This window comes from Lontra canadensis, unplaced genomic scaffold (assembly GCF_010015895.1).
Source record: "Lontra canadensis isolate GAN:19392208 unplaced genomic scaffold, GSC_riverotter_1.0 scaffold63, whole genome shotgun sequence".
NCBI classification, from domain to species: domain Eukaryota; kingdom Metazoa; phylum Chordata; class Mammalia; order Carnivora; family Mustelidae; genus Lontra; species Lontra canadensis.
In genome coordinates this window covers 11,203,989-11,216,248 of record NW_022631057.1, presented here as the reverse complement: position 1 = coordinate 11,216,248, position 12,260 = coordinate 11,203,989, and the positions used below count along the sequence as shown (strand labels likewise).

The 12,260-nt window shown below is 57.4% G+C and overlaps 1 protein-coding gene across 20 annotated transcripts in view; it reads right to left on the bottom strand.

The window, feature by feature from the left end:
- The window catches only part of NFASC (neurofascin), a 169,548-nt gene that overhangs the window by 24,734 nt on the left and 132,554 nt on the right, over window positions 1-12,260 (bottom strand). For 9 of the 20 annotated variants that reach the window (XM_032878406.1, XM_032878413.1, XM_032878412.1 and 6 more), the window contains 9 exons: window positions 11,319-11,363; window positions 9,974-10,075; window positions 9,466-9,663; window positions 8,580-8,650; window positions 7,099-7,321; window positions 5,040-5,155; window positions 3,176-3,380; window positions 1,839-1,961; window positions 646-819 (listed from right to left, as the gene is read on the bottom strand). In XM_032878406.1, coding sequence (XP_032734297.1) covers window positions 646-819; window positions 1,839-1,961; window positions 3,176-3,380; window positions 5,040-5,155; window positions 7,099-7,321; window positions 8,580-8,650; window positions 9,466-9,663; window positions 9,974-10,075; window positions 11,319-11,363 — 1,257 coding nt within the window. The remainder of the gene's footprint in view (window positions 1-645; window positions 820-1,838; window positions 1,962-3,175; window positions 3,381-5,039; window positions 5,156-7,098; window positions 7,322-8,579; window positions 8,651-9,465; window positions 9,664-9,973; window positions 10,076-11,318; window positions 11,364-12,260) is intronic. The other 11 variants (XM_032878408.1, XM_032878411.1, XM_032878419.1 and 8 more) reach the window with 3 other exon arrangements.

The following is a 12,260-nucleotide window of genomic DNA, read 5'->3' as shown; positions in this document are numbered from 1 at the left end:
GCTGCTCTCAGGAAAGCTGGCTTGGCCAGGGGCTGTTTCCCAACGCCCTCCCTGCGCACAGCCTGACACCCAACCCAGCTCAGGCTCCGAGCAGGGCTGACACCTGCTGTGCTCACGCTCCTGGCGAGTAGCGTCGATCGAGGCTGCTTCCCTCCCTCCTTGGCTCCGTGTGCCCTCCGGAGAAGAGGTATCCCAGAGTCGTTCCCAGGTATCCTTAGTAGCACTGCAGCCCCCCTCCCCCACCATGGGCCAACACTGCCGCAGCTCTCTGAAGTTCTTTAGCACCTTTAATTCCCACATGCTTTCCCTCATGTCATCTCTACTATGGACCCAGGCTCTCTTTCCTATCCCCCCCCCCCTCCCAAGGAGGACAGGTGACAGATGTTAAGTAGCTGAGCAAGTCAAGGCAAAGTGCGGGTCAGGTCTGAGTGCCATTGTCTAAGAAGATCTGAGTTTTCCAGATACACCTACCTCTCAGCATAGGGGATGGGTTCTCTTGTATCCTGTGGGGGGGCTAGAGGACCTGCAGCCTTATTTTCTCTCCAGCCCAGAAGGCTGGCGGCCAGAAGGCCAGGTGAGGGTGTTTCTCTAGGCATCGGAATTAGCCGGGACCTTCCACCCCCGAGGCTGCTACAATGCACCTACCTTCATTTGGGGGTGCTGGTGACTCCTCGGTGACAGCTTCCCCAGAGCCCACCTGCGTCCTGGCACTGAGGGTAAAGCGGTAGCGCGACACAGGGTCTGCTCTTTGCATCGTGAACTTGGTCTGATTGGGAGAGAAGTTTTCCACTATCTGCTTTCCTAATTTGGTTCCATTAACTGGGGAGAGATAGGTAAGTGAAATTGAACTCGAGCAGCAATGACCGTGGTAGGTTATATAATCTGCAGCTGGAAGGAGAAAGCCTTCCCGACTCTGCTGCAAAGAGAACAAGGGGAGTTCGCCCCAGGACCGTAATGACCGGGGGGTTGGGAGATTGGGGTTCAAGGGCAGAGACCTGGGCAGAAACTTTCCGGCTCTTCAGTGACACCCCAGGGCTCAGGCTTTTTCACTGATCTCATTATCTCCAGCTCACTGCAAAGTTATGCAGCGGCTGGGTTTGGTTTATAATCCCCAGGCCTTTTCAATAAGGACAAAACTTTTGAGGTCCTTTCTTCCTTTCAAACACAACTAGGGCAGAATCACTAGAGCTTTTGATCATTAATGCCTCCTTTGTAAAAGGCCTATTCAGTATACCTCAAAGGGGGACGGTCAGGCCAGAGATCATTTAGAACAGCACACAAGCACGCAGCTGGCTATTAAAATCGTCCACAGCACAACACCTGGCCCTTTGAGCTTCCCAATGAGGTACAAGATCGGCCACTGTGGAGGCTTCTCAAATGTAAGGACACTGCTGTCCGGACAGGGTGACACTAAGCTCTTTCAGTGAGGTCTTCCCTACCCGGGCTCCTGACATAAACGGTACCTGGTTTAGCCTCCCCGAGTGCTGTGTGGATTCCCCTGTGTGTAATGTATCCCGTCTGATGAGGCACAAATACGGTCTTTCCTAGACTCACTTGTAGGTGTTGGAAACTCTAAGATCCCCGAAGGGTAGGGCTAAATCCCTCATTAGACCGGAAGCTCCTGGCAGGAGGAGCTGTGCCGGGGTGGGGGGTGATGGGGATGGGGTGGGCTGGGTCTCTCCCTCCCCTAATCCCCTAGGGGAACTTTCTCCTTGGCACCTCTAGCCCTCTGCAGGGCGCTCTGAGCTACCTCAAGCTTTTCTACCTCGACTCCTTAGTGAAATGGCGAGAACGGGGCTTGTAAATCCCAGATTAAGAGAAGGAAGCGTGGAACATACAGGCCACGTATTTGAGCGTGTATCCGATCAGGATCCCGTTGGGGTGCTCCGGGTGATCCCACTCCAGGTTGATTGTCTCCAGGTTGGGCTGCCGGACTCGGAAACGCCTGGGGGCACTGGGTACTTGGGGAAGGAGGAGAGGGCAGGGGAAAAGAAGGGGAGGGCAGAGGCAGGATGAGGAAACACAAAAAAACAGAGCACAAGTATGAAGGCATTGACCTGGGGCAACCCCCATGCTGGACAGCTGCTAAGCCAGAACCCAGGGGAACCAGAGGGGGGACGAGACCCCTTCGCCCCATCCAGGATGCTGTTCCCTACCCCTGTATCCCCTCCCCGTTTAGGACAAGCATGGCTCAGACTCCGTTTAAATGCGGAAGAAGTCAGTCAGGTTTTCCTTTAGCAGCTACTGTGGATTCAGCACACGTTAGGCTCTGTCCCTGCAAAGATGCCTTCGAGCCAGCAGGGAACCAACCAGAACTGTGGGCACAGAAGCTGCGGTTCCCAGTCTCAGACAAGGTTCCTCACCCTGGGGCCCAGCAGCAGGCCCAGGCCTCCGAGCTGAGAATGCTGGGTTCAGGGGTCAGTAGAAAGAAGCCCAAGGTGGGCCTCATGGACAGGGCACCAGGAGTGGGAGCGACGGAGAGAGGCTGGAGATGAAACGCAAAATGAGGGGGCTGGAAAGATAGGAATAAAGAAAATAAGAGGGAAGAACAAAGAAGGAGGAAGAGAAGAAAAATGGAGGGGAAAGGCGGTTAAGAAGGGAGGGAGGAGAAACAGAAGAGGGCAAAGCAAACGCTGAGCCGGTACAGGAGGACGTGGTGAACTTCACAGGTGTCTGCCTCCCAGGCCCAGGGGGACCCGGAACCAGCAGCAGGCAGGGCGCCCCCTGCAGGGCCACCGCACACATGGGCCAGCTGTCCCGACAGAAGCTTCCGGAGCACAGTGCTGAGAGAACTCTGAAGGTCCGGGGTGCTGGGGAACAAGCCGGTGCCTCTGGTGGTCAGAGTGATGGTGCTTCGGCCTCCGGAGGTGGGGGTGGCCCGGGCTCCCGTAGCGCCCTTGGCCGTGGGGGTTGGTCCTCTGGCCCATCTGCAATTCTGTCCGCAGGTGGCTCAGGTCCTCTCTTGAGACATAGCGTCTTGTCAGGGCAGGCCGGCCCGGGGATGGAGCGCTCCGGGAATGGCAGGAACTCCTCGGCTCGCAGGATGCCGGCGCCTTGGGCTCACGCAGAGGTCACCTTGTGCTGTCCGGCCCAGGCCCGCAGGGGCTGCTCCGGGCCCAGCTGGCTGCACTGCCCTTGTCCTGCCCCACCCCGAAGAGCTGCAGGCCAGACCTACCTCCTTCCGGGGTGGTGAACTCCTTGGTCTCACTGCGAGGCCCATCGCCTCTCCCATTGACCACGACCATCTCCAGCTTGTAGTTACTGTAGGGGAAGAGGCGGGACACCACGCCACGGGGGCGGTCACCAGGGAAGCTGGCTTGCTGCCTCTTCTGAGACACCCACAGGTTCTTCAGCAAGCTGCTCTCCCTCCAGTAGTAGGCCTTCGGGACAGAGGCGGGCCGGTGAGGGGACGGTCAGGCAGAGCTGGGTTAGTTGTTAGTGGCGCTGGGAGTGACTGGTCTTCCCTTTGCTTGTCACAGGCTCCGAGTCCCGAGTGCCCTGAGCAGCCCCACCTAGGGCTGGGGGAGCGGCCCGAGAGGTCCCACTCCTCGACCCCTAGCAAGTATGAGCTGCTGTCAAAGAGGAAACAGGGGTTTGGGGCTCAGTCACTTCCTGAGCCGCATGGGCTCTCTGGGAAATAGGCAAGTTGGCCAAAGTTTCTGGTAGAAAGGCCCCTGATTTCCAAGCCAGGGAACGAGTTGCTCATGGAGTCCATGCCGGAACCACAAACACGGGCCAAGGGTCCGGGCATGGAAAGCTCTCTTCTGGGCTCAAAGGCCACGTCGCCTGGAGTTGGATTAGTATGGTTTAGCTTGGAAGCAGGTGGGAGCTGAAAAGGACAGGTTACCCCCGGAAGTCTGAATAGGAGAGTTGATTTAATCCTTTGAAGTCAAACGCTTTCTTTTAAAATTGTTTGGAGCCCTTTAGAATGAGCTAGACACATGTCCAGGTCAGTGGACACCAGGCTGCCTGGTGGCAAGAGCGTGGATGGGATGGCCTCCGGAAGGCGGCAGGGTTATGGGTAGAGTTGAGAGAGTTTGGGACACGAGGTACAGTTAGCGGTAGGGAAGAAGGCCCAGGTCAGGCTGCCACACCAGCGTCACCTGGGCCTCCAATGGCCAAGGAAGGCGGAAGCCCACACTTTAGAAGGGGACCCAGTAGGAGCTTTAGCCAGAAAAATCTCCGGGCAAGTCGGTTAAGGGTACGAGTGCTGGGGAGGAGCTCATTGAAGCGCACACATCTTCTTGCCTGCCTTCCCCTGCCTACCGCATCCACGGCCCCAGAGAGACGGATCCCCGCCATTCTGCCTCTGACTGTCCATCAGCCAACTCTCAGTGACGTCCCAGTCACAGAACCTGCACTAACCCACACTTAACAGCCGCCGTCACCTCCCAGACACGTTTTGAATAAAGCTCCGTGTAAGGGAGAGCCTGGCAGAGCCTGGTTTTCCCTCTCCTCTGCCCGCCTCAGCTCGCCCCTTCCAAAAGGAGAGACACATGAGCGGAAACTGCCCGCAGGCAGGGAGACCCGGCGCAGCCAAGGGCCTTGGTAACCTGCAGGCCCAGTAATCCGGAGTTGGCTGCGACACGGGGAAGGTGTTTACACCTTTTGGAGGCTCTGCCTGGGTGTCATGAAACCGGACCAGGTGAGGCAAGCAGCCCGGCGGGGACCACTAGGAGAGGGGAGGGGTGCAGCTCAGTGGGGCCTCAACGCTTCTCCTAAGACACAGGTGTGTGTGCTCGCTGGTGTAGGAGCGCAACGGGCCATGCGCGGCGTCCACCCGAACCCGCCGCCCTCTGTGTGACTGTCCGCTGAGCAGTCTCTCAGCCCTGCTGTCGCAGGACACACCTGGGGATACCCGCATCATCATTCTCTGGGGCTATTTTTGAACAGCTAACCCGGACATCATCTTGAATCAACTCTGGATCCCACAGCGAGCCCTAGAACCCCTTCCGAGCAGCCTGTGGCCCGCGTCTGCTGGCCCCTTGCCCTGGTTAGCAAGCTGGGTGGTTAGGCCGGGCTGGGAGTGGTTTCCTCACTCGGTACTCCCTGAGTTGGCCCTGCACCGTGTCGGGGTAGACGCGGTTCCACTGCAGGCTGATGGCCGTGCTGTTCAGGACTCGGATTTTAACGTCAGTGGGTGAAGCCCTGGGATCTGCAATGCGTTGGGACAGAGAGCCGGTTAAGCAAGCAGGGCTGGCCCCTGGACTCGAGGGGCCCCTCGGACTTGTTCTCAGCTGGCCGGTGCCTCCACCCCACTCTGGTCATGGGGTACTCCATGAGGCCAGCACTGTTCCAGGAGATTGCCCCTGGGGAGTGGGGGGAAGGCCAGGCCAAGGCTGGGAGAGATCTGCCCACACGTTTAGAGGGAGATTATCTGCTATCCTCCCAGCTGAGTAGCCTCCGTTTGCTGCCCCATCCCATGCACTACCCTTCGCCACCTGCTCTGCGTCCCAGCAGGCTGCCCTCTCCGGACTGTGACAGCTGCCCTCCTCCCCCTGTTCACAGGCCCTTGGAGGGGTTTGCTTAATAGGCAAGGCCAATGGGAGACCCCAGGGCAGGAGGAGAGGGAGGTACCAGGTCCTCTGGCCGCCTCTCTGTGGGCTGCAGGGCTGCTACAATTTTCTACACAAGGTTCTACCTCTTGCTCATGGGGACGTCCCCGTCCGCTGCCCCTTCAAGGCTCAGACAGAGTGTTATACTGGGGTCCTGCTGTTGCTAGTCCTCTGGGTGGCTCCTGATACCCTGCTGTTTTCCCTCGAACCCCATCCTCACATTAGAGATAGTCCCCTCTGAGTGACACTCGTTTCCCACTAGGACCCTGCAGGAAATGTCAGCCACAGGCTGAAGAAGCCCCAACCTCGTTCAGGAGGGGATTCTGATGGTTGACCCCCTGAAGAGGGAGACCCGCACTCGCCTGGTTCGCCGCACTCTGCTGCAGGTACAGCTCTGCCCCGCCCCTCTGGTCCAGCAGAGCACAGGCGGAGGGGGGCTGGGGGTACCGTGGGAACTGTGGGCGGGCCCACGAAATCCACGACTAGCACTACTCGTTCCATACTCACCAGCCGGTAGTTCCTGCCAGTCTCCTGTCTGGACGTGTCTGCCACCACGAGACAAGGAGCAGGGTGGACAGAGTCTGCTGATATATCCACTTATCCCCAGTGGGTCCAGTCCATAATCACCTCCAGGGAAGTGGTGCACGGGCCCCCTGCCTCACTTCTTCCCACCTGACTGTCAGGCACAACATGGGCCCTACTCTTGACCCCAGCAGTGGGGTCCCCAAGACTCTTTCCTCCCTTCCTTCTGTCCTCCTCTCCACCTACCTACGTGATCTTTTCTTGGATCACCCTGATCGGGAGGGGCTCCCCTGGCCCTCCTGCTCTGCTCAGCAGCCTACTGAATGACTGTGCGGGATACAGGAAGGCCACTGCCATCTTCAAAGCCAGGGATATGCTTCTACATACATGCCCGGAATCTTGTTGATTTACCAAGGCCAGCCTCCAAAGAACTCTTTGCACGCTCAGTCCAAGGGTTAAGAGCAACACTAGGATGCCAGCAGGTAGCTGGTCTGGGTTATTCCAGTCTGGGGCTCTGGAGACCTCTATTTCTCGAGGTTTCCCCTGGGGAGCCAGGGAGGAGTCTGGCCTGTGGCCCTGCTTCCTTTGGAGGAGTCTGATTGTGGCTCTTTGGGAGGGAGAGTCCTGGAGTCTTGGCACTAGTAAGGGCTGACATTCAGGTAGACTAGAAGGCCTGGCTTCTGTTTTCAAGCCTGACATTTGCTCTTGGGTAATATTGACAACGGTTTTCCCTTGCAGGGCCTCAGTTTTCACATCCGTGAAATGGCAGTATTGGACTAGCTGATGATGTTTGGTAATTCTAACTACCGTTTGGGTGGTGATGACATTTCGTCTCCTGACATTATCAGGGGCCTGTCTGCCTGAGGTCACCATAGGGAATTTCTCTTTCCTGGGAACCAGCAGTCCTCCCAGGATGTTCTTGGCAGTCCCATGACCCACCCCGAGGTTCCTGGGCTGTGAGGCTGGCTGTGCGCAGCCCGGCTGGGAGGATCCTGGCTGGGGGATGGGGGAGGGTACTCACAATCTTCCCCGGAGTAACCGATGACAGTGTCTGGCTCAGGGCCCTTTCCAAAGTCATTTTCGGCCTGGACTCGGATCTCATAGGGCACGTAGACGGGGGTCTGCCCCACCACGTAGCGGGAGCCCCAGACTGTGACATTGTTCCACGACTCTCGAGTTTCTCTCCTCCGCCACTTGACGATGTAGCGCAGGTTGGGGCCAAAGGCGGAGGTGGCGTTCATGGGCTGAGCAGGGAGAGATCGAAGGCAGGGGTGGAGCCCAGACTTACCCACAGCCTGCACCCCGCCCCGATCTGCCCAGCACCGCCCCCTTGCGGCAGTGGGAGACCAGGCCACCCTCTCGCTGAGTCCTCCAAAGCCCAAAGTCTTACGAACTCAGCATGTAGATTTTCTGTGACAGTCTTCACCCAAGACCTAGTCTCTCTGAGTCCCAGAGCCACCCACGTTTGCAAGTGCATAGGAAGCCAAAGATTTATTTTCAACAGGACACTCCTGTGGCCGGTCGGTAAGCAGAACAAAATAAGAAAATCACAGAATGTTCTTTGACGTTGGAGAGTGATGAGTTTTGGTTTAGCCACAGCATGCCGGCTGCCAATGAACTCAAAATTACAGAACTGGCTTGGGCTCTACTGAACCCATGTGTGACTATGCTGTCCTGCACAGCAGCTAAGGGTAGTACAACTCTGCTCTTCGTTCCCTAAGGGCCTGGCCCAGGAAGCAGTCCCCTCCAGAGCTGTAGACCAGGAGCCGGTCCTTGCAAGGCTCTGAAGATGAGCCCCAGTGTTTTGGATCTGGGCTCAGCCCAGCTGCCTAGGCTGCTGTGAGATTGGGTCCCCAGAAGATGGGGACAGCCATGATCTCACACGTTGTATCTCCCTGCTTCTGTCACTCCTGGCGACAGCACAGAAATGTTAATATTTCCATGGCTGAAAGTGCATCTCTCAGACTTGGAATTGGTTTTGGAAAAAAGTCATTTTGAGGCCACAAATCCCAATTCTGGTTTGGAAAACAGTCAGAGAGCCAAGATGAAGATGGGATTTTTTTTCAATCCTGGCTTGGAGAGATGATTTTACGTCCTCTCGTTCCTTCCTGGACTAAAAGAAACCCTGCTCTCAAAGCAGCTTGGGGGCTGGTCTCCCCTGCACCCCAACCATCTCCAGTGGGAGGACCCCAGGACACAGCAACACTAGGCACTGATGTTTAGGCTAAATCTTTTCTACACCCTCCTTCTCCTAGAGAAGTCCATTTTCGTTGCTGGTTACTCTCTCTGATTTTGCCCAACTAGCTGCCCATGTTCCTCAGTCACCTCTGCTCCTGTCTCCAGTCTGAAATCTTGCTCTTAGACAATGCTCCTGTCTGGGCCCTGCACATCCAGTGCAGAGAGCAGCCTTGGGGCCTCAGGCATATACGGAGCAAAAGGGCTACCAGCGCTCAAGGTCAAGACAGCGCATCCATCGGGAGATGGGCTGGGAGGGACCCTTACCGTCCACGTGATCTCCATGTTGTTCTTCCTGGTGCCTTCTCCCTTCACGTCGGCAGGATTGGACTCAGGGGCTGCAACCCAAGGGGGGTGCAAAGTTCAAGTCCAATGTGCATTACCAGGGCCTCTCTCCCTCCCAGCCGACCAGCCCCTTCCACGGCCATCCTTCCTCAGCATCTCTCTGCACACCGACCCACAGGCAATTGAACTTACTCCGTGGTTTTCTCCTGAGGCGGACGTGCCTTCCTAGCTGAGACTGAACGTCCCCCACCCCCACCAAGCAGGGATAATTTCTTTTGAGTTTTAATCCCTCACTAGACAGCATTTATCACAAGGCTTTCCGCACTTTGGATGGTCCCAACAGCCAACGCAATGTGGATTATCCCCTTCCCGGATTAGCCACTAAGTAAGTTTAATGCCAGGCCGGCTTATCCCTGGCATTCAGCATTTTGGGGGAGCAGCACCACTCACAATGAGCTGGTGTATTTTCAGAAATCTAAATTACCCAAGTGTGATAGGGAAAGAAATCTGAGATAACACCAGACTATGTATTTCTAAGGCAAATCTTTGCCTAGCGCTTCCCTTTACAGCAGACGATCCAGAATTATTAAGGATATTAGTAATAATAACTGCAGCGAGCATTTACTGGGTGCTTACGATACGCCAGACGTCGCGGTAGGTACCCAGACCGTATCTCCAGACCCAAGCCTCCCAAATTCCCGGGATGGAGGCAGTGTTGCTGTCATTTCCTGTCTCAAAGCTCAGGAAGTCCAGCCTCGGAGAGGTTAAATGGCCCGCCACGTTCACGTGGCCAGGAACTGGGGGGACTCAGTGGAGCCTCAGGGCAGCTGGGTTCAGCGCATTTGGCCGTCAGCCCTCGGGTACTCACGCGCCCCGCTGGTCCGGTAGCGCTCGGAGGGGAGGCTGGGGTGGCTGCTGCCCACCTCATTGATGGCAATGACCCGGAACTGGTAATTGACATATGGGGACAGCTGGAGGACGGCAGAGTTGACACTGCCCGGGAACTTGGAATGGTCGTGCCAGACCCCAGGCTGGAACTGGTCCTCTTCGAACTGGACGACGTAGTCTGAGTAGGCAAGGAAGATAGCGCTGTTTGGGAGCTGAGGTAGCGGACTTCTGTGACGTTCTCCTGTGCGGTTCCCACTAGTCTTTACACTCTCCATTGGGGAGATGAAGGCACAGGGAGAATCCCCCCACCCCAGACACTGAGAGGGGAGCCAAGGCCTCCATGTGCTCTGCGTGCGAATAGCCCAGGGCACACGTCAGGTAAGGGGGAAGTGGGACCAGAAACCAGGGCAAGGCCTCCAGCTGCTACCAGTAACCAGGCTGCCGTCCATCCCTCTTTTCTGGTTTGGAGCGCAGGGCCCTGGGCTGACCTGTGATGGGGCTGTTGTTGTCATCCCCTGGGATCCAGGTCAGCCTCACGCTCCTCTCGGCCAGGTCTGTGAGCTCCAGGTCCCGGGGTCGGTCTGGCCGTCCTGGCAGCAGAGGAAGAAGACACCACACGGGACTCCCCCGTTAGAGCCGGCCCGTCCCTGCACTGGCCCCGGCCTTGGACACTGTCCTATGACAGGTCCCGGATGGGCCGAGGTCAGCACCTGCAGGAACCAGCCCTGGCCTTCCTGGAAGGGTCAGCCCAGGGCCCACCCCAGTTCCTCTTCCTGGGCCGAGGAAGAACAAAGAGGAGACTTCAAATTCCACCACCTCAAAAAATCATCAAAGGATGTAGGGCACAGAGAGAACCGGGACCAACCTATCCCATGTCTGTGGCTATTCTTAGGGGGTGAGCGTTTGGAAAATGCTGCCCTTTCCATGAGACCCATGCTGGCCACCTGTAGGGAAACGGGGGAGGAAGTGTGGGATCCGGTCTCATTTTCTCAGGATAATTACCTTCTACTCTGTGTGCCAAGGCTTGGAGGGGGCAGGGGCTCAGTGGGGTGTTGGGAGAGCTGAGCAAGGCGGACTGGTTAGGAGCGTGGGAGGGACAAAGGCAGAGGACCGGATGAGGGTGGAAGTAGGGACTCAGTCCAGAGCTTCGGTGACAGACAGCAGGACAGAGAAGTCCCATCAAGCCTCCAAATGGGGCTGGGGACAGAGCTTTTGGGGGATCTGGTCTCACTGGACTTCCTCAGTGGCTGCCAGGGCCACCCTGGCCCGGGGACGAGGCCACCTCAGCGCTGCTGGTGGGGTACGCGGGATGTTTCCCCATCCTGGCTGCTCGGGCCAGTTAGCTCAGTGCTCTGGCTCGTTACTGGGAGCATCGGGAAGGCGGGTCACGGGAGCCCACGTTTGTGTACGCGTGCACGCGTGTGGATGCCGGCTGTGAAGGGATGTGCTGCCACAGACGGGGCTGCAAACAAGCCGGGCCTCAGGTAATCTGAAGAGAGGGCTTTCCCAGCTGCCCCCTCCGTGCTTCTGAGGCCAAAGCTGGGGGAGAGAACAGGCCACCACCAGGAAGTGCTGAGTGTGGCCAGAAGGAAGGCACGGGGAGGAAGAGCAGCCGAGGACTTTGGAGCCCCACCTAGGAAAGGCGCAGGAAGCCCGGAGTCGGGTGGTGGTTGGGCTGCGAGGAGAGGGGCGGGGCCCTTGAAAGGCATCGGGATTGGCAGCGAGCGGCCTCCCCCGGCACGTCCTGTGCTGTAGCACCTTCCTCCTCAGACCCCACCCTCCCTGCTACCTGGACGGGGCTCTGGCTGGGGTCCTGTGATTAGTACGAATTACCTTTGGGCAGGGCCGCCAAATGGTTAGTTGGAGTGGCCTGATCAGCTGCAAGGGAAGATGGGTTATCCAGGTTAGCAAGTTATCCAGGGTTACAGGTGTTCTAGAAGGATGGGAGTAGGTGGCCAAGGGTTGAACAGCTGCCCTGGGCAGAGGTGTTCTGGGCACAACTTCACCTTCGCTTCCATGGAGAAACCCCCCCACCCATCCCCCAAGCTTCCTTTGCGGCTAGCGCTTGTCTCCTTCCCGTCCCAATGCCCCCATGGGCCTGGGTCCGCCATCCCCCGCGACTATGAGTCACCGCCACCAAAGGGATGGAGCACACCAACAGTAACGGCAATACGATGCCCGAGAGAGGACAGAGGTGAGGAGGGGACACCGGGCATGTGCTTCCCTGGATGGAAAAGGCGACCTTCCCCTGGGGTTGAGGTTGGCTCCATATTTATAGTCTGGCCTAGACACGAGGCAGGGCATGATGGAATCGGTTTGCTAAATGCAGGGCGCCCTACAGAATCCCATCAGGAGACAGGCGCAGGGCGGGAGGGGAAGGGAAGCTGGCCAAAGGTGTTGGTGGGACCAACTCAAAACGCAATCTGGCTTCAACGATGGATTGTTTTAACTGGGTACAGAGGTCAAAATGATCACAAGATCATTTTGTGACAGTGACATTTTTTGACAGTGTCTAAAAAAATTTGTCCTCTGTCCACCTTCTGTCCACCTTTCCTCTCTTGTTCAGGCATCCATCTGTTGAGGATTTGGGTGAGTTAATGATTCCCCTCAGAGGTAAGGTGCCTGGACAGCTTGCTCTGAAAGGAGCGCCTTCCCAACCCTTAGATCAGAGGGAGGAGATCACTGTGTCTGCCCAGCCCTCTGACCGCAGGCGATGGCCTGGGACCTCCCCAGGCCCCACCGCTTCTCTGGGATCGGGAAGGGGTGGGATGGGGG